At 50.4% G+C, this 25,303-nt stretch overlaps 2 protein-coding genes across 3 annotated transcripts in view; both read right to left on the minus strand.

The window, feature by feature from the left end:
- Positions 1–7,630: 7,630 nt before the first annotated feature.
- Positions 7,631–16,667, minus strand: MRM1 (mitochondrial rRNA methyltransferase 1). Its single transcript, XM_064166352.1, has 5 exons — positions 15,559–16,667; positions 15,019–15,112; positions 13,080–13,200; positions 8,702–8,821; positions 7,631–8,380 (listed from the first exon to the last, which is right to left on the minus strand). Exons 1-5 carry the CDS (start codon positions 16,416–16,418, stop codon positions 8,331–8,333), a joined length of 1,245 nt encoding a protein of 414 aa, XP_064022422.1. The 5' UTR covers positions 16,419–16,667; the 3' UTR covers positions 7,631–8,330.
- A 1,345-nt stretch (positions 16,668–18,012) lies between these two features.
- The window catches only part of DHRS11 (dehydrogenase/reductase 11), a 34,398-nt gene continuing 27,107 nt past the window's right edge, over positions 18,013–25,303 (minus strand). Inside the window, exons 4-7 of one of the 2 annotated variants that reach the window (XM_064166324.1) lie at positions 24,799–24,928; positions 23,599–23,691; positions 22,687–22,752; positions 18,013–21,022 (exon numbers count right to left, since the gene is read on the minus strand). In XM_064166324.1, coding sequence (XP_064022394.1) covers positions 20,981–21,022; positions 22,687–22,752; positions 23,599–23,691; positions 24,799–24,928 — 331 coding nt within the window. In that variant the 3' untranslated portion in view covers positions 18,013–20,980. The remainder of the gene's footprint in view (positions 21,023–22,686; positions 22,753–23,598; positions 23,692–24,798; positions 24,929–25,303) is intronic. The other variant, XM_064166325.1, reaches the window with a different exon arrangement.

A 25,303-nucleotide genomic window follows, 5' to 3' on the forward strand; every position in this document is an offset into this window, starting at 1 on the left:
ACTATGAATCCCTACGGTTGGAAAAGCCCACCAGGATCATCCAGTCCAACCAGGCTGCGATGGTTCCATCACAGAGGCTCTGGCAGAGTCGCCTCTATCCTCCCATGGAAAATTTCCCTTCCCACCTTCACGCTGGGAGGTGCAGAGGGACCTTCCCTCTTAGAAAAGCAAATATTTAGCCTAGATAAAAACCCCCACGAGCATTTTCCCCAGGTAATGCTGGTAACTAAAATAATCACATTCACTTTGCTGGTTTAATTTTATATTTCCATTCCTACCTTATCTTTTTTCTGCAAGCATCATTAAACCCAACCATAACAAAAATACATGAAGTGTTATTCTTCTGAGAGAAGCCATAAACCACCTCAAAGCTTTGCAAGTTTATTCTTATCTCGTACATCTTCCTCTGGTTCTTTCCCCCTCCCTCTCCTTTCCTTCCCCCCACCCCCTCTGTGCATTTCACAAAGGTATTTTTCCCTAATGTGAAGAAGAGAGGCACTGAAAATGAGATGCTGCCTCTGGAAAAAAAAACCCAAAACCCTCTGGGGGATTAAAGGAGTAAAATATAGCCAGAAAATAAACTGGAACCTCATTACAATAATTTTGCAAGGAGAAATCCTTGCTTTACAATGGGTTTTCAATATCACTTAGAAAATTCTTCCAGTCATATATATATGTTCTTAATTCAGGACCTGCCATTAAAAAAGACATTAGGGAGGGAAGCAAAAGGCCATTTAGTACCCTTGTTTAGATAAAAATGCATATCAGGCTCAGAAGCAATCTCCAGCAAGAGGCTGTGATGGAGTTTGAGTAAGCCCCACGCTGCTGAAAGGTGCTAATGAAGGTTGGCAAAGCCAGGAGGGCACCTCTGTGCCCTTACCGCCTCATTTATCCTAAGGCATAGAAAGCCACTGCTCATGAGCAAGGCCACTGCTGCTGCCCACCTTCAGAGCCAGCTTTGGAGATCAGCTGAACACCCCAACAACTGTTTCACTTGAAGGAGGCCAAAAACCTCCACCAGAGGAACCCAAAGCAGAGGCTCCTCACACTGAGCCCACGCTTGCCCGTGAGGATGAAGATCTCAAAACCAGAGTTGTGGTTCAGTCATCATCATCATCATGGCTTCATTATTGTTTTTGACAACCTCCTTAAAACCAGAATCACAGAAACATTCTGGTTGCAAAAGCCTTTCAGGATCACCAAGTCCAACTATTATCCCTACTTGACAAAATTCACCCTTAAACCATATCCATAAACACCACATCCAAAGGACTTCTAAGCACATCTGGGGCTGGTGACTCAACCGCCTCCCTGGGCAGCTCTTTCCCATGCCTGACCACTCTTGCTGGGAAAAAGTGTTTCATAATGCCCACTCCAAACCTACCCAGTTGCAGCTTGACAGGTTAAAAAACAGATGAGCTGAGGATGTACCTCCAGGGTACCCACAAACCTTCGTCTCTAGAGTTCAAAACCCACCCCTAAGAGCAATTACTACTCTCAGATCCACTGCAAACACCAAAACCTCTTGGGCTACCTCCAAACCTTCATCATCTTTCACTGGAGGTGTTCAAGGCCAGGCTGGACAATGCCTTGGGCAACCTGGTCTAGTGTGAGGTGTTCCTGCCCATGGCAGGTTGGTTAAAACTGGATGATCTTTAAGGTCCCTTCCAATTGAAACCATTCTGTGATTCTACAATCTTGAGCCAGCCTTTGAAATATCTTTAACAATCCTGAGAGTGAAGCCCAAGGGAGGTTAAAGCAGCTTCCCTGAAAGGAAAATAAGCTCCCAGAGCCCCCTGCCCAGTCATTAGGGTGATACTGGTGTTAAATCCAAGCCGTGCAGGCATTACACACAACACAGTCAGAGCAGAAACACCTCTGGGGTGACCAAACCTGATTGCAGATGATATTTGGGTAGCAAGTTTTGTAGAGAATAAATATCACACTCCAATTTCATGGTAGCTTAGGAGGGTTTCCTGGCAAATGCCATGGCTGTTACATGCTTCTCCCAATTACCCAGCAATTACACGTAACCTAGATGGGGAGGACACACAGCAGGCATGCTGCAGGCTCATGTATTTAGAAGGGAAAAAGCACTTCATAGAAAACACTCCATTTTTTCCCTACATTGTAAACAATATTGCTGTGTGACATTAGGAAAACTCCACATTGGCATCATGATTAACTCCAGTACCTGAAGAGGGCTACAAGAAAGCTAGGGAGGATGTTTTCACAAGGGCTTGTGGTGATAGGATTCACAGAACGCATTGAGTTGGAAGGGAGCCTGAAAGGGCATCTTGTCCAACCCTCTCATAGTCAGCAGGGACATCTCCAGCTAGAGCAGGCTGCACAGGGACACAGCAAGGCTGATCTTGAATGTCTCCAGACACAGGGCCTCAACCACAGCCCTGGGCAACCTGCTCCAGTGTCTCACCACTCTCAGACCATCACCCTTTGTCCTATCCCCACAGGCTCACCCCAAAACGATCAGAGGGCTTGAGCGCTTCTACAAAGGCAGGCTGAGAAAGTTGCGTCTGTTCAGCCTGCAGAAGGCTTCAAGGAGACCTTAGAGCTGCATTTCAGCATCTGAAGGAGACCTACAGGAAGGCTGGGGAGGGACTGGTCAGAGTGCAGGCTGGAAGGGACCCTCAAAGGGCATCTTGTCCAACCTCTCTGCAGGCAGCAGGGACATCTCCAGCTAGAGCAGGCTGCACAGGGACACAGCAAGGCTGATCTCAAATGTCTCCAGGGATGTGGCCTCAATCACATCCCTGGGCAGCCTGTTCCAGTGTCACCACCCTCACTGTGCAGAACTTCCTCCTGATGTCCAACCTAACTCTGCCCTGCCCCAGTTCCAAATCATTCTCCCTTGTCTCATCCCCACAGGCCCTTCTGAACAGTCTCTCCTCAGCCCTCCTGTAGGTCTCCTTCACTGGTTTGTATCTCAACCTCTCCTGCAATTAAATCCCATTCAGCAGCACTGACCTGATTTGAACTTGTCCTTCCTGCTGCTTTGGACTTTAACAGCACTTTTAAACAAACCAACCCAAAAGTGGCTGTGAGTGAAGGATGGGACCCGAGGAGCTCTGCTGGGAAATCCCTCCCGTGCCTGCCACTGGCAGCTTCTGGGCTGAAATTGGGGGGGAGGGGGGGGGAAGAAAAGAATGTGGCAGGTTTGAGCATGCTGTAGCATATTTGTAAACATCGTTAATCAGGGATTAGCAGATGGTGATGTTAATTGCACCTGTGGAAGCAACAAGACCTCAAGGTTGATTACATTTAGAAGCCCAGGTGGGGGCTGCAGTGAGCAGAGGATTCGTCATCGCCAGTGAGGAAGGAGCCCTTTGGGCAGCGTTTCCAGCACCAGCAGCTCCTGTCCCAGCCCAGCAGCACACACCTCAGAGCCATGGAACCACAGAGTCACAGAAGGGCTCCCAAGGCTCAGCTGCTCCAACCTTTCTAGGTGACAGTGGAGCAAAGTGAGCTGGCCAGCACCCTGTCAGGCTGAGACTTCAAGCTGCCCCGCGCAGGGGAATCCACTGCTGCCCTTGGGAGATGATTCCAACCTCTAACAAACTGTTTTGGTGGGAAGAAACCTGTAATATCACCAGTTCCAACCATTAACCCAGCACTACCAGGTCCCCAACTAAACCATGCCCATCAGCACCACATCTACACAGCTCAGAAACCCACAGTATCACAGTATCACACAGTATCACACAGTATCACACAGTATCACACAGTATCACACAGTATCACAGTATCATCAGGGTTGGAAGAGACCTCACAGATCATCAAGTCCAACCCTTTACCACAGAGCTCAAGGCCAGACCATGGCACCAAGTGCCACGTCCAGTCCTGCCTTGAACAGCTCCAGGGACGGCAACTCCACCACCTCCCCGGGCAGCCCATTCCAGTGCCCAATGACTCTCTCAGTGAAGAACTTTCTCATCACCTCCAGCCTAAATCTCCCCTGGCACAGCCTGAGGCTGTGTCCTCTCGTTCTGGTGCTGGCCACCTGAGAGAAGAGAGCAACCTCCTCCTGGCGACAACCACCCCTCAGGTAGTTGTAGACAGCAATAAGGTCACCCCTGAGCCTCCCAGGCATGGTGACTCCACCACTGCCCTCCTGTTCCAGGCCTTAACAACACTTTTGGGGCAAAAGTTGTTTCTCATGTCTCACCTAAAACTTCCCCTGGTGCAACTTGAAGCCATTTCCTCCTGTCCTATCACTTGTCACTTAGGAGATGAGACCAACCCCACCTGGCTCCAGCCTCCTCTCAGGGAGCTGTAGGGAGCAATGAGGTCTCCCCTCAGCCTGCTTCCCTCCAGGCTAAACAACCCCAGTTCCCCCAGCAGTTTTTTGGCACAGCCCCAAAATCTGGGGCACAAGCTGAGCCTCTCCCCCCAGCCAGTTCTCCATGTCATTGATCTTGGGGGGTGAAAAGACTCGAGGTGGCCCTTTTCTGAGGATGGAAAGGCTGAGGCATGGAGCATGTCCTCTGAACCAAGGACAAACATTTTGTCACCGTGCTCAGAGATACTTTGATTATTGAGAAATCATCTTGGCAGGGCAATTACTAAATTTTTAACATCCATCTGGTAACTAAGCCTCTGAAAAGAATCCATGAGAAGCAGCAGGGAGGGGAGAATTGACTTTCAAATTACACAGGCACACTTTCTTCGTATCTAAATATCAAAGAGGCTCTATGTACAAACAAGAAGTAATCAGGGAGCATGTTTTGATCCTGCTGATGTGCACAAAAAAAATGACAATTAATGTCCTCCTTTATGATAGAAAGCTGGGAGTTTTTCACAGTGACATTACAGGGACGATTACAGTCGAGCTTAAGGCTAAAAATGATGAAAGACTATAAAAACTGCATTTTAACATTTAAAAATATCCAGGAAATTAACTGGAGAAGCAGGCAATGATCCAATTAATGGATTGCATTTATTAGATCAGGGGCAAATGGCACAGCACAAAGCTCCATCTCCAGAGGTGGGAGCCTGCAGAGGTCCCCACGCAGGTCTCAGCCCAAAGCAGGATGGAGATGGGACTGAAGGAAAAGGTATCAGCCACGGGAGACACATCAGAAACCAGCCAGGTGATGGCTGAGGAGCAGCCCAGTGCAACAAAGCAGGGCCTAAACTTAACCACTGAGGGCTAGGGGCTAAATGCAAATAGCAGAGCTGTCTGGAGTGGGATTTACTTTGCTCACAAAGGCCTCTAGTGCAGCTCTCAGGCAGAAACATCTGAGCCACAGCCCTGGTTCTGTGCTCAGAGTGCTGCTTCTTCAAATCCAAGCCTCATGCAACTCCCAGACATGCTGTCTGTGCCAAATCCAGGTGCTCTGCACCTGTACAGGGAAACTCACAAGAGGAGCTGTGGCTGCTGGACTGATGGACAAGGTCTGAAGGGACTTTCATAGAATCGAAGAACAGTTTGGGTTGGAAGGGACTTTAAAGTTCACCCAGTTCCAACTCCCCTGCCATGGGCAGGGACACCTCCATCAGCCCTGATTGCTCAAGGCCTCATCCAGCCTGGCCTTGAACACCTCCAGGGAGGAGGCACCCACAGCTCCCCTGGGCAACCTGTGCCAGTGTCTCACCACTCTCACTCTAAAGAATTTCTCCCTCATCTCCAGTCTAAGTCTGTCTTCCTCAAGCTTCAATCCATTCTCTCACATCCTATCACAAGCACTTGTAAAAATTCCCTCCCCATCTTTCTTGTACTCACCCCAGAGCTGCTGCAGGCATTGAGGTTCCCGAACTTTCTGGGAGCCTTCCAGAAGTGAGGGAACTGCTCCGTCGTTATGTGCCTCCTCAGCAGTCACTGCTCCACCGTTACTCATGTGCCTCCTCAGAAGAGAAGCTGAGCCAGCAGGGCTGAGCAGCCTGGTGTCCTGGAGTCCTGTACCCCTAAATTCCTCTCCTGCCCGGACTTCGGGGGGGAAGGGGGAAAGCCGCCTGGTTTTCCCCCCCCTCGCCTGCCCTGCAGCCGTGAAGGGGGGGAGGAGTGCCCCGTGAGTTCCCGCGCTGGAGCCAGGCTGGGACTGGCCGTGCGCTTTCGCGCCTAAGGTGTGGTAACTCTGCCCTTTGTCTAGCCAAGGTTATAACTTCCCGCCTTTGCGGTGCCCACTTTGGAGTTTGCCTGTGCCTGGGCGTATGTGTCTGCCTGAGCTCACACACTCCCCTCGGCTGGACTGCAGAGACCTCAGGAATTCGCTTTCCTACTGACACCTTTGTGTGCCTAACGACCCTTAACGACTCCTGCAGCCGCTGGAGGAGGAACACAGACCGCAGGAGCCAGCCTGAGCGAGTGATTTGGCTTAGCTTAATTTAGTACGAAACCGCTATTAATTAATAGCTGAGTCCTTTTCCAACTTCTAATATAGTCAGATTATTGATGGTATCCGTGTAGATTAATTCTCATGCAACTGAATCTGCTTATCAAACCAAATTAATCTTTGTATATATAGTTGTGGGGGTGGTTTTTTGGGAAAAATAACTATTTTTGATAAATTCCCGACTCGGCCACGTATTCCTGCTCTCCACAACACCTGGTAGCAGCCAGCCTCGGTCTGATAGCAGCCAGCCTCGGTCCGATAGCAGCCAGCCTTCCCAAACACACTACCTCAGCCAGGTGCCTCCCCTAGGAAACTTCTGCTGCCATAAATTAAACCGAATAGAAGGAAAAGGCACAGCTCACGTGAAATCAGAAACATTTAAACTTACCTGTGGGTCAAGAACACACAGACAGCTTTATCCTCATCCCTCTGGAAAGGATTTAGTCAGCTCCAGCGCTCAATCTCCTCCACAACTCGAGCAAATGTGAGCCACGGGCCCCCTCTGCTGGAGCCCCCATGGCCGTGGGAACAGCACTCCCGGCCTGAAGCCTCTTTATTTCAGCATTAAAACCAAACAAACCAAACTTACTTAGCCCACAAAACGTTCCCAGCAATGCTCCAGTTCGCTGCTGATCAGTGACCAACTCACCTCGAGACTCAAGCAACAAAGCTTCAGAGGGATTTGTCCTTTTCCACTTGAAAGGGTGAAGGGACACTCCAGGCACCTTCCCAGCAGAGCTCCCTGTCCTATCCACGTCCTGGGTTCCTGGTGTGTCCCAAGCCCCACAGGCACAGCACCCTCCCAGGGATGCATCTGAAAAATCTCCACATTCAGACTGGTTTACAGACTTCATTTAGCTCAAAGTCCTAATTAGTCACTCTGAGAGATTTACTTGGAAGGGGGGAAAGGAGACCTAAGCTGAATTGTTTGAAATGATCCCTAAAGGGCACTGTAAATTAAGTGTTAATGAGCAATCCTATGCACAGGGCCAGAGTAGCTAAATAAAATGATTAAGTTACTAAGTGATAACATTCATTTGGTGCTAAATAATTTAGCCAGCCTGGGTTTCAATCAGAACATCTGCAAATGAAGCCTCCCTCACCCAACCTCTCCATGCCATCAGAGGGGTCAGTGGTGCTGGGGCAGCTCAGCATCCACTAGGATCAGCCTGGAAGAAGAAAACAAACTCCCAACTCCCCACCTGCAGGAAGTGCTCTCTTCCACTAGTCCCACTCTGGATCGATGTGTGACACAAAAACGAATGAGTGGAGCCCACAACCAATCCTTACCGAGGTTTTATTTCAGTGGGAGCTGGTTTTCCTCACCACAGCACATTGCCAACAGCTCCTACCCACCCCTCAGCAGGGCTGCAGAGAGACAGTTTTCTATCAAATACAACACAGTGTGTTTTCAGCCAGTCAAGCAGAGAGATGTAACAGAGAAACCACAGCACAAAGGCACTGCCACTGAGGTGTCCCAAATCCTACCTGGCTCTCACAGACACCCTCATGGCTGCAGGAGAGGGGGTGGGCTTGGGGCAAAGCTGCTCTCAGTAGCAGCAGCTGAGAAGTCTCTCACAGCCCAAATCCTCTCTGCAGCATGAGCAGTGTACAAAGCCCCTGCACAACAAACACAAAGCTCAAAGCTATCTCCAGATGTTTGTGCAAGAACTGCAGGATTTGGCTGCCTGCTTTTAAAACCCAGATTTGTCTCTCTTCCTTGCAGCTGCTCCTCTGAAGTGTTGCCCAATACATGCATGTGTCTGGCTTCAGCACTAAGGTAGCAGGGCTCTGGTGGCATCGTGGTAAAGATGATACCACCAAGATGATCCTGGCACTAAGACACAGCTCAGGTCGGTGGGGCTCTCCCTGGAACTTGCAGCAGTGGTGAAGACTCTGGTAAGAGCATTTCCATATCCATACACCAACAGAGGCAGCTACAAACCACCCAGCAGATTCCCCAGTCAAGTAAAAACCATTTCAATCATCACGCCTCAGCCTCTGGCTGCAGATGGAGTGCAGAAGAATACCTAGAGGGAAATAAAAACAAGTCACTAAATAAAGATCTTTTGTTAAACCACAAGAAAAGCATCCTGCAGGCCTCCATAGCTGGCTGTTAAATGCAGACATTTGGATGGTGATTTCTTTGTGCTCAGACACTGGAACAGGCTGCCCAGGGAGGCTGCCTCTCTGGAGGTATTCATGGCCAGGCTGGATGAGGTCTTGAGCAAGTTGGGCTAGTGGAGGTGTCCCTGCCCATGGCAGAGGGTTGGAATGGAACTGGATGATCTTTAAGGTCCCTTCCAACCCAAACCCTTCTGTGATTCTATGAATTTATGAACTGTCCTTACCTGTAGCCACAGAGACGTTCAGCGACTCGATGCCAGGGTGCAGCGCTCTGCCAGGGGGTATGGCCAGCATCTGATGGCAGAGGAGCTGTGTTTCCAAGGAAAGTCCATCCCCTTCATTTCCTGCAGCAGGCAGACATTGCTCAGGTCAGCTCACAGCTGCTGCCACATCCATTTTCCATTCCAGCTGCCACCACATCCATCTCTCCCAGGTAAAGTTCTTGCTCATGCTCTGTCACAACTACAAGTTCACCAGCACACCCACTAGCTCCTGTTCAGCAACAGCCAAGAACTACAGAGGTGAGATGGGCATCTTACCTGTGTTCCCTCCCTGGCCTAGTACAGCCTCCTCAGATCTGCTCCTAATTATCTGAAGTGTTTTGGAGGAGTGTCAGTGCAACAAGCTTGCTTGCACAGTGTAAAGCTTGGAGCCTTGCAGCCTGAGAACAGAATTCTCCTGCACAAGCAGCCACCCTGCCAGCAGTTGGCAGCCCACAGATGCTGGTTGCTGCCAGAAAGATGAGGCAGACAAGAACCCATAGGTCTGATCTGGTCCAGGAAGCCCAAATCCCTATTGGTAGTGACAGGTTCAGCCTTTCCAGCACACAGTACCACCAGCTGGGTGCAGCTTGGGAATGCAGACAGTTTAACCAGAGGCTTCAATTGATTAGTTGTTAAACCATCCAACAGCCCTGATATGTTTGGGCTGATACACTGGTGAAACAGAGTTGAAATCTATCCCAGGTCATTAGTAGTTGTTTGACTCACACTGTCACAAAAGGAAATGGAAAGGGAGAGACTTTAAGCAATCCTGCACGCAGACAAGTGAAAATGCAGAGGACCACAGACCTCCCAGCCAGCTCAGCTCCCCACAGAATTCTTCCACATTCATTACTTAGAGCTACACAGGCAGCTACATGCTGCAAGAACAGCCACAGCACCTCCAAGATGTGCTCACTCTCAGCTTAAACAGGCTCAGCACGCTGGGAGCCAAATGTTCCCCTTCACAGCCATCCCCCAAGCCTAGCTGAACCCCAGACTAATCCTGGGATGGCACTGCTGAGGCACATGGTGCCTGCCAGCAGGTCTGCAATTCTGCCTGTGCGGGCAGCGCTGTCACCACAGCCTTGCCCAGCTCTCCTAAATGCAGACACTCACCTGAAGCTCTAGGAGAGAGCTTCTGGACTAGATGATCTGCAGAGGTCCCCACCAACCCCCACCATTCCGTGATTCTGACCTATGTGATCCCCTTCTGAGAGCAGAGCAGGAAAATGCTGCTAGTCCTGTTTCACAGACTGGAAGCTGAGGCCCAGTCTCGTGTTTTGCTGGCCTGATCTAATCAGCAAGATGCCTTTTGTGCAAGGAACAGAATGCTCCGGGTAAGGCAACCTGCAGCACCCTCTCAGCTCAAATAAGCCATACAGGCAAAAGCAGCCTTTGGCTGGGCTAAGTGAAGCTTCAGGAAAACCCAGCCCCATCCTAACTACCACTTTTTTCCTCCTTCCTTTAAGCCAGAAGTCAGGCAAGACCTGAGAGAGTCACCCAAGGTCAGGGGAGGAGCCTAGTGACACAAGGAATGGAAGCCAGGCCTATCCCAGCCTGGTCTGCCTCTTCATCACCAGACTGTGGCTCTCCAGGGATGCTTCGAGGGAAAAAAAAATAAAATACATCTCTTACCCTACTTTTTACTGCTTCAACACAGAAAAGTTCACAGCTTCCAGTTCTACTTGTCTCCTGAGCCTCTCCAACCACACTCTCATGGGACTCTCCAACTGGGACAGCAGCTATTGACAGAGGCAGGACAGCTCCTGGAGCAATCCTCTCCTCTCTCTGATAAGGCTCTTAAGATGCCTAATAAAGGCAGCAATTTTGCTTCCAGCTTTTACAAAGCTTTTTATGGCTCTGCCTGCTTAAAATAATTAGGAATCATAAATTCAGGGCAAAAAAGACTTGCGGAGCTAGACACAAGGGAAGGGAGTGTTGACTGGATCAGATTAGATTCTAGTTTATACTGGTGAACAGAACACTTCCCACTTTGGGTCTCTGACTTCCATCTCTCAGCTTTGACCCTGATGGGTCTCAAAGACCCAGATAGAGCTTGACTATAACCATAAACCAGGTTTCCTGCCCTGTTCCCAGTTAACAGCGCTCTAAAAACTGCATTTTCCAGGACAGGAAGTTCAAATCCAGGCAGATGCAGCTATGCTGGCAGCCCAGAGAAACATGCAAAATGAGCACCTCAGTAAAACCACCACTTCCATAAGCAGCCTTAAAAGCCCAAGTTCCAGGCCCCAAACCCCTGGAGGTGTTTAAAAGACACAGAGATGTGGTGCTGAGGGACATGGTTTAGCATCAGAGTGGTACAGTTAGAGAACAAGTTGGGTAGCAAAGGGCAGATTTAGACTGGAGATGAGGAAGAAATTGTTGACAGGGAGGGTGGGGAGACACTGCAACAGGCTACCCAGGGAGGCTGCCTCCTCCTTGGAGGTGTTCAAGGCCAGGCTGGATGAGGCCTTGAGCAAGCTGGGCTGGTGGAGGTGTCCCTGCCCACGGCAGGGAGGTGGAACTGGATGGTCTTTGAAGTCACTTTCAACCCAGCCCATTCTGTGAATTTATGAATGCTTGGACTCAATGATCTTAAAGATCTTTCCCAACCAAAACAACATTGATTGAGAGTAACAAATCACCCAGAAACTCTTGTTGCTCAGCCATCTAACTGCTCCCAGTCTCTTCCTGCTCAAACAAAGCTCCCTGTCACCTTCAGCAAAGACAACATTAAGCTGGGTTCTCCAAATCACTCTCTGCCAAGCCAGTGAAGATGCCAGAAGGGTGAATTCAAAGCCTGCAAATGCTTAACTCAGAAGACAATCTGTGCAGTGCTGGGAAGCTCACTACCATGCTAAATTACTTCTGCTGCTCTCTGCAGCTGCAGGGACCCCACATATTCAGATCTAGGATGCTTCTTCAAACAACCTCAGCATCGGACAAGTGTAACGTTCAATTTCCTTTTCAGCCAGGAGTTAGTGCTCAACAGAGAGTTGAAATCATTACTGCTGCAAGGTCCGGGAGCTCTCCTCATGCATCCACCAATCAGCCTCCACTCTCCCTTGACAAAAGGGTATTTGGACTTCTTCCTGGAGAAATCTCTCATAACTCAAGGTAACGACGCCACTGCCACTTTCAGCCCCTTCCTCTCTGCTGCTGGTGGGATGCGTTTCTTTGTGCTCCATCAGCAGCACTGCCAGCTTCCCTACTCCCTTTGGAACACAGCTCCACACATCTCGTGGAGATGCCAGATTTGTGGCATTGTCTCATTGGTATTTCTAGGGGTTCAATAAACATTTTAATTAAAGGAATGTCTGTGAGCCAAGACAGCCACAGCACGGGGCAGGACTGCAGCCCCTCCACAGCTCCTCGCCAGCCTGACTCTACTGCCAAGCGTGAAAGCTCCAACCAGCTCTTGTGCCAGGTGACAAAACATGGGGAGCTACAGCATGGTGACACAAGGGTGCCTAGAGCAGCAGTGCTGGGTGAGCTGCTCTCTCCAGCTGTCACCAGGCTCTTACTCCCCTTCTCTTCTCCTGTGAGACTGCACAGCCCCTGCCTACCAGACTCTCCTTTGCAGGGGAGGCAGTTACCTCTGCTCCTCCTGCTGGGACCAACAGCTCCAGCCTAGGCACACAAAAGAAGCCACTGACTGGTCTCCATTGTGGTTCCCATGCCACAAAGCCCAACTTTGCCCAACCCCAGCAACCACTTCTTTTGGGCACAGCCTGGGCACAGAGGTAAGATATTCCTGTGTTTTTAAAAGGGGACATGAGGGGGCACAAACGTGGCACAGGCTCACCCCTACAGCCTCAGCACAGCACATACCTCCTGGTGTCTCTGTCAGGTTTGTGGGTCTCCAAGACAGAAAACCCAGCTTCAAGGCTCTAGTATAGGACCAAAAGCACTACAGAACACAACAGAACATGCTGTGGCTGCACTGATCCAGACCTCTCCTGCCACTGAAAACTACCATTTAGACCCTGTTCACCTACACCCTTGCAGTTCCTACTGGGAAGCTTCTCACCTCTCTTCTGGGTCTCTATTTCTTTTGCAGCCAAATCATCCCAGTACTTCTTGCTCAGTTTTTCTTTTCCAGACCAAAGTGTGATGTGATGTAACAGATCTGCAACCACCTTTGTGGTGGAACATCACAGCCAAGATGGATGGGGACTTGAGCAACCTGGTCTACTGGAAGGTGTCCCTGCTCACAACAAGGGGGCTAGAACTGGCTGATCTTGAAGGTTCCTTTCAACCCAAGCCATTCAGTGAATCACCCTGGCCATTCCTCACACATGCACTTCCACCATCCCCAGAGCTCTTTAGATGTAAATACCTATTACTAAAAGAATGGGTTTGTTCCACCGAAATTCTGAGCAGCTGATGACAGGAACATTTTCCACCTCCTCAGAACTCTTGACTGTTCCCACGACTTCCCAACCTTCTGCACTTTTGGCCTAGAAAGGGAAAGGAAGCAAATGGTTAAAAATCACCTGCTTTTGAATCTTGGGAAGAAAAATCAGTCCTGTATGCAAACATGCTTGGATTTTCCCACTCCAGTTACGCCGGCTGGCTTTTCTGCTTTGAATATTTACCACACTTGTAGAATCACTGAAGTTGGAAAAGCTCTCTAAGATCATCAACTCCCAGTTTCTAGCCAACGCCACCACGACATCTAGACTATGTTCTCAAATGCCACATCTACTCATTCTTCTGAACACCTCCCTGGGCAGACTGCTCCAAAACCAAGAAGTACTTTTCCTTCTGGTGTTTATTCCAGTTCAGCAAACAAACAGCAGCTGAATACTTTTCATTTTTTTTCCCCCATGCATCATTTTTTTTGCCAGGGAAGCCAACAAAAGAGAGTCCTGTTAAACAAATTAGCATAAGGCTAATCCATAGAGCTCTCAGAGCGGAAGCTCTCAAGCGCAGGCTCAGCCATCAGAAGCCCATAGTAAGGTTTTCAAACACAAGTGTGCATTTTCCAGTTCAGATGCCAAAAATCAGTTCACACAGAGCAGAACACTCAGCACTGGGTGCCTCACACCAGCAGGGAAGCAGCCTTCTTCCCACCTTGTAAAAGGAGCCTGGATGATTTGTCTTGGAAAGCCATTTTAACAATAAAGAGCTGCTGCATCTTGCCAGCTTCATTTCCTGTGAAACTGGCACTTTTCTACCTTACTTTCTATCACATTTACACCAGCCAGGCAATGCCAAAGGTTGGGCCAGTGAAGTTGGGTCCAATTAAATGAACTGCTGTAATGGCTCCAAGTGTTCATAACTCAGGCTCTGCAGTAGCCAGGTGATTCCTCCAGCTGTTTCGATTAAACATCAATGCATTTCATCTATCTCCCACTTCACCAGCATCCAGAGCTCCAGTTGCCACAGACCACTGCAACAGCTACACAAGGTTTTCTAGCACCAAGTTTGGCTTACTTCTGCCTAGTCATACCACGCTGTGACAAGCTCCCTCTCAAACACACTGATCCTGGGAGTGCAGACCAGGAGGCCCCATTCCACTGTGGGCCTGCAGCCTCTGCCCTCTCACTCCATGCTGACTCCTTCAAATTCACTGCTCCCTCAGCAATGTGGGACTCTACACAGAGAAGGGCAGAGGAGAGCCTGCAGCTCTCTGTGCACATGACATGCAGCTGGACTGCAGGGGACCTCCACGGAGAGTCAGGACGCTATCGCATGGGATGGAATCACTCCACCAATTCAAAGCAGCATCCCTGGCTTTGTTTCTGGTTCAGTCCTGTCTTCTGCGTGCACTCCCTTTCTTTTGGCAGCCGGTTTTGCAAAGGGCCCTATCACACCTTGCTGCATAACTACAGCAGGAAAGGATTCCCAGCAGCTTCCACCAACCCTAGCTTTTCCTCCCTCCCCGGCTCAAAGGTTGCCCAATGCTGCCATCGTGTGCCTCGGCGCTGGGATGCTGCTGCCTTTGCTGCAGGGCAGGAGGGAACAGGAGACGAAATTTCCTGCAGTCAGGAGAGAACAGGAGATAGAGCCCCTCTCACCAACCTCACAGCCCGAGTGTGTTAGATAGGCACAGGCTTTTAATCCTATCCCATCTTTCAGAGTAAGACCCACAGCTCAGCCCTGATACCTGCCCCGAGGGGATGGGACATGGGGTGTCCACTCCTCCACAACGGTCCAATCGCGGGCAGCAAACAGGAGTGCAAAACGGGAGCACAAGACCTTCTTTCTGTGCAAACACGTGGCAGTGTGTAAGGTTTACTGAAAGGAAAGAGAATAAAAATGGATTGCTCTACCTTCAAAAAGCTCTGGAGATCATCTGTGCTGTAGACATCAAAGAGTTCCACAGCTCCAGAGCTAGCTTTGCTCACTGTTGGAGTCAAGGGGCAGCTGAAAGGGAAAAAGAAAGGAGAAGTTTCACATGAGAGTAAAATAAGGATTTCAGGGTAATTTTTGTTTCCGTCTTCCTGTCTCTTGCTTTTGCAACCTAATTCCAGCTAGTCCACTAAAGCTCTCCTTCACTATATAGGAACACTTCCCCACGAAAATAGGAGGGCTCAGAAATGAACCCAGGAAATAGGCTGTAGCAATTTTGTTCACAGCTGTCCAACTGAAAACACAAAACGGGTTACAACAAAGAGTGCCCCGGGAAGATTCCCTACCAGTCTGAAACACGACAGAGTGCAAGGCACAGCAGCAGCCAGCCAAATTCAGCTCAACCCCAGTCCCAGAAGGCCCTCTAAAGAAGCTGTTGAGCAATGTGGGCTAGAAACCTCTTTACGAGCTAGCAGGAAGAGGAAGAGAAAAGCTGAAGGAGCAGATAACCAAGCTTGTACCTGTTCCTCTGGCTTGTCACCACTCTGTCCACTCCCAAGAAGTATGCAGAGCGCAGCACTGCCCCCAGGTTCATGGGGTCCTGGACACTCTCCAACACCAGCCAGATCAGCTGTCGGTTTGGGCTCTCTTCATCCCCCAGATCAGGCTTTTCAGTTTCCTTCAAACTCTTGAAACGGAGAGGAGTGGCTTCCAAGCAAACTCCCTGGTGGACCCCTCCTCTGCAAAGAGCATTCAGCTCTCTCCCTGTGACATGGTGCACAGGCACTCCCCGGGCCGTGGCCTGGAGAACAAACTCATTCATGAGAAGCCGCCGAGAGCTGCTGCTGCTTTGCTTGAGGAACAACCTGTACAGGTCCCTTCTTGACTGGGAGAGCGCCAGGGAACACGGTGCAACTCCAAACAAGATCTCTGAGCCTTTAGTCCTCTCGATGAAGAAAGGCTCCAGCCTCTTTCTTGCCCTTGAGATGCCAGCCTGTTGTGAGCTCAGCTCCCCGCTGGCTGACGCTGCCTGCCTGGCCTCTCTCTCGTGTAACTTGTGCCGCTGCGGCGCTCGGCTCGGAGGGGCCGGGTCCTCGCGGGCCATACCAGAGCGAGCCACACCTGGGAAGGTTGCGGGGGGAAGCCGACCTCTATCATCTCCACCTCGGGATGGTCCTTCCTCATCCTCACCTGTGGCTGGCGGTGCGAAGGGCCGGGGCCGCTGCCGCCCCGTGGAGCGATACCTAACTGCCCACCACCACCGGCCGCAGTTGAGTGCCAGCCCCGCGGCACTCCGCAAGCCAGCCTTCAGCGCTTGCTCCATTGGTACCCCAAGCGCCTTTCCAGGCGGGAGAGGGCAGCGCACAGCCCACAGGGGCATGCCCACGGGAGGCGGTCAGCCCGCAGGCCGCGCTGACAGGCGGCGGCCCCGCAGCACCCCAGGAGGACGGGAGACAAGCAGGTGGGCCTAGGCGAGGGGAAAGCAGCTCGGTGAGAGGCAGCGGCACAGACAAGTGGTGAAGAGGCTGGAAGGGCTCCCGGACGGCAGGAGCAGCGCCGCGGACACGTGTGGGACCCGCGGCCATCCGCTGCGTGCTGCGCGCCACTTCCGGCGGGAGCACCGAGAGGAGGGGACGGGAGCGCTTCCCGCGGCAGCGCCGCCTGGCGGTGCCGCAGCCCTCCCCAGCGCCGCCTGGCGGTGCCGCAGCCCTCCCCAGCGCCGCCTGGCGGTGCCGCAGCCCTCCCTAGCGCCGCCTGGCGGTGCCGCAGCCCTCCCCAGCGCCCCGGGCTGCCGCCTCGGCTGCCGGCATGGGTGGCTCCGGGCGCTGCCCGGGAACGCAGCGGAGCCTCGGCCCCGGACAGAGCCCCGCGGGGACCCCCGCAGGGCAGGGCAGGATGGAGTCAAAGAGTTAAAGACTGAAAAAGCATTTAATGAGCCGGTCTGGACCAGGACTAGAAGAATGGGAGGCCTCTGAACCTGAAGGATAGGATGACCTCGCGGGTCAAAAGCCACAGTGATTAAAAGCAGTACCTAGAGGCAATAAAGTGCGCCCAAGCTTTGTAGGCAAGAGCTCGTTCTGGCTTCTTTACCTAACCCAGAGGCAAGTTCGGACAAAGACCGAATCCCTGCGGTGTGCACTCCGTAATCTCCGGGGATTTTAACCCTACAGAGCACCCCAGGGGAGTGTAGCACCAGCGCAGGGGAATGAATCGGTAGTGTCACTGGAGCATGTGTGCACAGATGTGCCTGATGCCAAGTCACAGACACACGGAGTTGCTTTGGCTGGAGAAGATGTGTGAGATGATCCAGCCCACTCGTTAAGCCAGCACTGCCAGGCCACCACCAAACCGTGTCCCACAGCCACATCCCCATGGCTTTGAAACCCCTCCAGGGAGGGGGACTGCAACGCTGTCCTGGGCAGCCTGATCCAGGGCTTCACAACCCTTCTGGGGACAACAACAGCTCTCCTAGTATCCCACCTAATCCTCCTTCCTTGTGTCCTATTGTGACCATGTCACCAACTAGATATAAGTTGCTATTTATACTGGACGGTAACTGCTGCTGTTGGAGCTCACAGGACCATTCATATCCCTGACACCCACATCTACACAGCTGAAATAAAGCAAACATCTCAGCTTTGTGTGTGGATTTACACACCATGGGAAGGAGCTTTTATTGGAGTCTAGAGGAAGCAGGGCAAGCTTGGTCCCTGCACCCCTCAGCTGAGCTGTATCACCCCCTTGGCAAGAGCAGCAAAGGGCAAGGCAAGTGGATAACCTCCAGAAGTTATCCACGAGACAACCAGATGCTGTTCTGATCTAGACAGCAATTACAGGCTTTCTTATGAGGAACCAAACCCACACACAGCTGTCTGAACTCTCTGCAAAAGGAAGGTGTAGCTGTGAACAGGAAAAAGGATGTTCTGGTTTGACACAGCCTACAACACGCACAACAAGAGAACCACAGCGTGCCACTCTTTTCAGTCTTTATTTTACAGTTCACAATTAGAAACCTACTGATAAATGACACAGTTCAGCCTCCCGTTCGGGTTTGTAAATGCCTCTGGAATGCTGCCAATCTCAGCTCATCCCAGGAAGGTGGCTCAAAGGTGCCACCAGGTTTACAGGAGGCAGAGCAGCCAAGCAACCTGCAAGGAACCCCTCCGCAGGTTGTGCTTCACGGGGGAAGTTAACAGGCAGCAGGAATCAACCCATAAAAACACATTTGAAATGGAAAAATATAGGGGACGTAATTTCAAGGGTATTGTGTGGACTTGCAAATGTTACAGACATTCTTGGGGAAGAAGAAACAAACAACAAACCCCAACAAAATTCCAGGGCTGCAGGTCAGCCAGGTTGTGTTTGCAGGGAGCAACGCCCAGAGTGACCCTTCGTCAAGGCTCTACATCTTCAGCAATTCTCTCCAAAGTCTCCTCTTACAGAGCAGAAAGATAAGTTAAATTCCTCCTCAGCCACAAATTGCAACATCTGCTTAACTTCCTACAGTCGCAGACACCAATTCAGACGTTTCAGCAGTGCTACCCACATCCCTGCTTATCTTTTTTCCCCCCTCTCAGAAGTCCCTAATTTCTCAACCTTTTTTATTGACCTCCTAGTTCAATAATCTTGTCTTTAACAAAGTGGCTCACACTGCACACAGCACATCTGCTGAATTTCAACAAGCTCCTGGAGAACAAACCTAATGGAAAACACCATGACTTTTTGTATCAAGCCTAGCTGGACATCATAAAGATGTTATAAAAGAAACACAGTAGTGCCTGAGTAGTGCCTGAACCTTCCTCAGGCCAATGCCTCCAAACTGAGGATCATGATGGCATGGAGACTGAAGAGCTTTTCCAGCTGGTGCAAGCTCTCTGCTGCAAGCAGTCCTGGATTGGTTGCTCCTTGCAGGACACAATCCAACCCGATGCCACAGCTGAAACCCATCTCTGTGCAATGAACCCACACAAAGCCCCCGCCCTGGTGAGGTGGAGGAGGGCAGTGCATTATGGTGGTTCAAAATATCACCGTGGGGCATGAATTTCACTCATGGCAAATGAAAAGGCAAAGTTCAGAGACAGGGCCACGTGTACTTGACTGGTGGCAGATGAGGAATGGACAGAACTCATCATGGGCATGTATTTATAGAGAGGAGAAAAAGGGGCAAACTGACTTTGTTTTGCCACTGTGAAGTTTACCAGTTTCCCCTTGCATCCTTCTACAGCTGCTCACCTTTGGCACAAGGAATTTTATGCATCACAAGGTGTAGTTAATAATAATACTTCATATCCACTCTCAGCACTTACAGAGCGCTTCTCATATTCAAAGTGCTTTACCAAAGTTCGTGAGTCCTCACAACACCCCTGTGAGGTAGGTAAGTATTATTATCCCCATTTTACAGATGGGGAAACTGAGGCAGAGAGGTAAAGCGACTTGCCCAAGGCTATTTAGGGAGGCAAAGCTCTATAGTGGCCCAATTCTGGTCTCCTTTGTGGTGGTGTAACACAGATGAACTCCCACAGAGCTGTACTGCTGTAAGCAAAACAATCCAATCCAAGTTTCTCAGGCTCCCAATCCTTTGCTCCAACCAAATGACCATACCTGCTCCACCTGAACCAGCACTCACCGTCCAGAGCTCAGAAAGTCCAGGGTGCAGCAGGAGCGAGCCTGCAACCTTAAGGCAACGTGTACGGAACAGCTCCGCGGCTCTGCGGCAAGCTGGCTACACGCAGGTGTGCTTCTGCCACGCTGCACAAGCCCTAAGACAATGGAAGCACTCTCCTGCTCCACACGGGCCAGCCTCCATGCTGCTCCTCTTCTCCCTCAAGCCAGAGCAAATCAATGAGGCTGCACCAGCGCAGAACTAGCACAAGATCTGAGCCAAGCCTTTCACCTGCTGCTTTGAAGGCAAACGCCTCTACTAACGTCTTTTCATATTGGACAGCTTCAGCACGGTTCACTTCACTCTCTCTCTCTCTTCAAGTTTTTATCTCTGCATATACACAAACTTTTCAACATCCCCACCCACCAGCACCAGCATTTAAACAGCATCACACATCTTCCCAAGAGTGAGCCACGTTTCCAGCAGGGTGTCAAAGCATGCAGACGCCACGCAGGAAACGTCAAGAGTGCTGGGAGGTGAGACCAAAGGTAGAGGTGATCACAAGACAGCACATGGTTAGTTTTTATTACAGACACCAAACAACTCACTCGCACTGTAACTATGCCACTTAGATGATCATTCTAACCTGCAGGAGTACAGGTACTTTTCCTCCAACTATTTACCTACCTACCTAGGAAAAAAAGAGAAACAGCAAGCACACACATTGGTACTTCCTCAAACTTGGCAGGCATGATTCACCTGAATGGGAAAGGAGGGGTTGTGGAGGTGAGTGAGACTGTACACTGGGGTTAGGGCAGTGGAACACAAAAGAAGTAGAAAACAACACATGCATCAGTGCCATCAGTAATCAACTTGATGAAAATAAACTCCCAAAGTAGATGGATTCATGTAGGACATCCGCTGAAAATCTCGAGCCCTAAACACGCCAAAGCTGGCAAACATCTTGTGCCACTTCACCTATGTCCAGACTCAGCATCAGAAAATAAGGTCAAACAAACCCTGAAAAGAAAGCAAAAGGAAGAGTAAAGCAGCCTGGAGACAACGATCTTCCACAAACAACTTCCCTGCATTGTTTTCAAACGCATTTTCCTCTCCAGCAGTTTGAGAAAGGAGTGGGGAGGAGAAAGAGACCCACTGCTATTTCTTTTTACACTGGCTCAGCACCAGCACCAGCTCAGAGAGAGGGAGAGAAAAAGAATTCTTCAAAGGTGATCCTCAGTACTTGATTACAACGTTGCTAGCCAGCTGCCGACCCCTGCATTGCCAGAGGCTTCCAAGCGGAGTGGGTGCGCGGTGCCGCCCACGCTCCTCTTCCTGTGCTACGATATCTGCTCCGTGGGCCTCATCTGTATATCTCCGATCTAGAAGAGATCAATATTGGATTTTACTACAGCACTGAAGTCAGTCTGAAGCCTGCACTGGGTACTTCCGAGCTGCACCGTTATGGTGGGCAAGCTGCATGTGACTAGAATCCTAGGCTCAGGTTGGAAATCCTAGGCTCAGGTTGGAAAGGACCTCAGAGCTCATCTTTTCCAAGCTTCTGCCATGGGTAGGGACATGTCTTAACTAGACTTGGCTGCTCAAGGCCTCATCCAGCCTAGCCTTGAACACCCCTAAGGAGGAGGCATCCACAACCTCCCCAGGCAGCCTGTTCCAGAGTCTCACCGCCCTTGTACTGAAGAGCTTCTTCCTAAGCTCCAGTCTAACCCTGCTCTGCCTCAGCTTCAAACCATTTCCTCTTGTCCTGTCTCTAGACACCCTCATGAAAAGCCCCTCTGCAGCCCTCCTGTAGGATACCTCCAGGCACTGGAAGACAGCTCTAAAGTCCTTCCAGAGCCTTCTCTTCTCCAGGCTAAGCAACCCCAGCTCCTTCAGGATGTCATTATAGCAGAGGTGCTCCAGCCCTGCTTAACAGATATTAGAGTGAAGTAAAGGTGCCTGACTGCTCTGCCTTTAGTGGATGGGAGCACAAACATGCAGAATGCAAGATGACACTGATCATAATCTCTCATGTTCCAAGTCTAGGTTGGTTCTGCTCACAGAATGCCAGGCTTGACCAGCTGCAGGCAGGATGTTTTATCCTGTTGAGACAAGAAGCCAGGCAGCTACCACTGAGACAATTAGTCAGGACAGCCACATCTTGCTCCAGAGGAGCAGAGTTCATGTAAAGAACTGCTAAACCTTTCCTGATCAAAGCTGGCTTTTGCATCTGGAAATTCTATGTTGCATACACAAAATTCTGACACTCATTGCTTCTGCTTCCAGCTCAGAGCTGGTCACTTATTTCTTGTTTTGCACAAGAAAAGCCCCTCTGGCAGCACAGGCATCTCACATCAGCTTTGGGGAGGTGCAGAGCACTTGGCAGGATCAGGCCCAACATGTAATTTGGCAACTGGCAGAACATGACCCAGCTGCAAAGCTGTCAGCAAATCTCACATGGCCCCATCCTAAAAAAGGGCAGAACCTGCCCACATTCCATGGAGTCACAAATTGCATCAGGTTGGAAGTAACCCTGAAAGGTTATCTTGTCCACCCCCCCTGCAGTCAGCAGGGACACCTCCACCTAGAGCAGGCTGCCCAGGGCCACATCCAGTCTGATCCTGAGGGTCTCCAGGAACGGGGTCCCAACACAGCCCTAGGCAACCTGTTTCAGTGTCTTACCACTCTCACTGTGAAGAACATCATCCTAATGTCCAACCTAAATCTGCCCTACTCCAGTTCCAAACCACTGCCCCTCACCCTATTGCTACAAGCTCTTCTAAAAAGTCCCTGGCTGTACCCCACTCCAGGCTAGGGTCAGAGCAGCCTTTGCTGGCTCCACAGCTTTGTAAGCAGCCTGAGCAGCAATCCCAGAGCTGCCATAAGGAAACTGTAAACAAACATGATCACTGCTAATCCCCAGCCCGAGCTCTGCTAAGCACACAGCTGATCCAGGGGCCCCAACACTGAGCAGCAAAATCAAGGCAGCAGTTTCCCCCTCCACACCTTCATCCACCCACTGCAGCCCCCCAAGTCCACAGCCTACCTGTACATGAGGTGGGGCACTGAGGACATATATGACAGCGTTAGCCATGTCTTCAGCTTTGAGACACTGGAAAGAGATGAAAGAGACTCTCAGTCAAAGGGCATCTCAGCAGGTTAGCTACCAGATCACTTCTTTCCTACCCATCAATAGTGAGTTTTGACAGTGCCACCAGGGTCTGTTGAAAAGCTGCAAGCAGGAAGGAAACAAAGAAAGAGAGAGAGAGGGAGGGGGAAAGAGGGGGAAAGAGGGGGAAAGAGGGGGAAAGAGGGGGAAAGAGGGGGAAAGAGGGGGAAAGAGGGGGAAAGAGGGGGAAAGAGGGGGAAAGAGGGGGAAAGAGGGGGAAAGAGGGGGAAAGAGGGGGAAAGAGGGGGAAAGAGGGGGAAAGAGGGGGAAAGAGGGGGAAAGACCCATTCAAAATTGAACAAAGGACATGTCTGGTGCTGATAATTCTCCATTTGCTGTGAACAATCTTACTACTGGCACAGGAATTCTACCAGGTCAGGCTCTGCCATCCTTATCAAAATTTCCAGAGAAGCACAGCACACCTTGTGCTAGCCACCTGCAAGGCAGCAAGCTCTCACATTTCCTCTTCTGGAGGCACGTTTGCTTATTGCAGCTTCTCCTCAACAAAAGAAGCCACAGCCTGCAAAATGTCAGAACTGCCTGGTATTTATTTACAGGAACACCGAAATAAAAGGAAAAATACAGGAGTTGGGAAAGTGACCCTGGGTGAAAATCTGCACAGTGTGCAAATATCAGAACAAAAGCTGAGTGCTGAGGCTGTGGGGATGCACATCCTGCAAAGCACTGAGCACTTGACAGAACTCATTCCTTGTGCTATTTAGCCAGGAGACAGAGTGTTAAACTATAATCAGAGCCACTTCCCTCTGTTTGCATTTCTCCATGTCCTACCCGAATGCTCTCATAGGTTGCAGCAGCTCTCTCAGGGTCATTATCATGAAGTTTAAAAGCAAATCCTGTTTCCACCAGACCTGGAGATATACACTGGAAAAAAAAAAAAGCAAAACACCTCCTAATAGGATCTGTAATTCTTCAGTAAAAGGAAAAAAGAAAAGGAGAGAAAACATTTTAGCATGCAAAAAGAAAAACAACCCAGGCCCCTCTGTATTGTTCTCCTTCCCCACCCCTTTTCTAGGGGAATAGTTTAAGTGAGCAGACTTTGCCCTGATGACTGTTGTGGCAGGTATCTCTGGGGAGCTGCTGCTGGAAAACTTCCTTTGTACATCCTGGAGGGACAGAGAAGTGGAGACACTGATGGAAAAGCTTGCAGTACAAATCCTGGACACATCATTCCTGAAGTGCAAGATCTGAATGAGAGCAAACAGCACAGCCAGCTGCCTCCCTCTGCTGTCAGAGAGTCATAGAATGGCTTGAGTTGGAAGGCATCTTAAAGATCATCCAGTACCAACCCCCTGCCATGGGCAGGAACACCTCCACCAGTTCAGGCTGCTCAAAGCCTCATCCAGCCTGGTCTTAAACACTTCAAAGGATAATGTGTCCACAGCTTCTCTGGGCAATGTGTTCCAGTGTCACCACCCTAATAATGAAGAACTTTCTGATGTCCAATCTAACTCTCCTCTGCTCTAGTTTCATTGCCCCTCACCCTATCACCACAAGCCCTTATAAAACATCCCTCTCCAGCCTTCCTGTACCCCCTGCTTCAGGTACTGGAAGGCTACTATGAGGTCTCCCTGGAGCCTTCTCTAGGCTGAACAGACCCAACTCCCTCAGACTGTCCTTGCGGGAGAGGTGCTGCAGCTCTCCAGTCATCTTTGTGGCCATTCTCTGGACCCACTCCAACAGATCCCTAAGTCCCTCTTGCTCCTCGACAAGCAGCTGCCCACTTTCTCCATGCACAAAGTTTATTCCTTGGCACAGCTCATTGCTGCCATGCCTCCTGTGCCCCAGGCTCTTTCTGCCTTGCAAAGAGAGGTGGTCAGGGACAGCTGGCCACAAGACTTGACAGTTCCCAACATGCCAGGCACTGCTTTTGCATTTTCTGATCTTTTTGTTCCAAAAGAAAGAGTTCTGCCCCATAAGGCTCACCAGCTCTCTACCACCCACCAAAGCAGGGGAGCACACAGCACTCACTGTAGCTCGTATGTGAGTCTTTGCTTCTCTGAGTTCTTGCCTCAGCCCCTCTGTGAGGGCTGTCACCGCATACTTGGTGGCACTGTAAAAGTGCACCACCGACTGTGGTACAACGCTGTGGCCATTCATGCTGAGGAGAGAGCAGAAAGGAAAGTGCTGAGAGGTAGGGAGTCCCAAGATGGGACCAAGAGGATGTTCAAGCCACCACAGTGACCACCGAAAGAGACGCGGTGAGGAACTCCCCTCTCACGCAGGAAACGCACACCACCAGAAGCTCCTCTCAGCACAGCTGTTTCCTGGAGCTGACCATGAAATTTCAGTCCTTGACCTTGCACTACCACAAGTGGTTGGCATTATTCTTCTCCCTTGGCTTGGTCCTTCTGACATTTAGACCAGGAAAAGTTGTAAAAAGTGGTTTGAGACTCAACCATCACAATTCTTAGAGAACTCCTTCATGGCCACTCCAAGATTAAAGTTGCACTGCTTAAACCCTTTCTGCAAGGAA

This window comes from Pogoniulus pusillus, chromosome 27 (genome assembly GCF_015220805.1).
Source record: "Pogoniulus pusillus isolate bPogPus1 chromosome 27, bPogPus1.pri, whole genome shotgun sequence".
Classification (NCBI taxonomy): Eukaryota; Metazoa; Chordata; class Aves; order Piciformes; family Lybiidae; genus Pogoniulus; species Pogoniulus pusillus.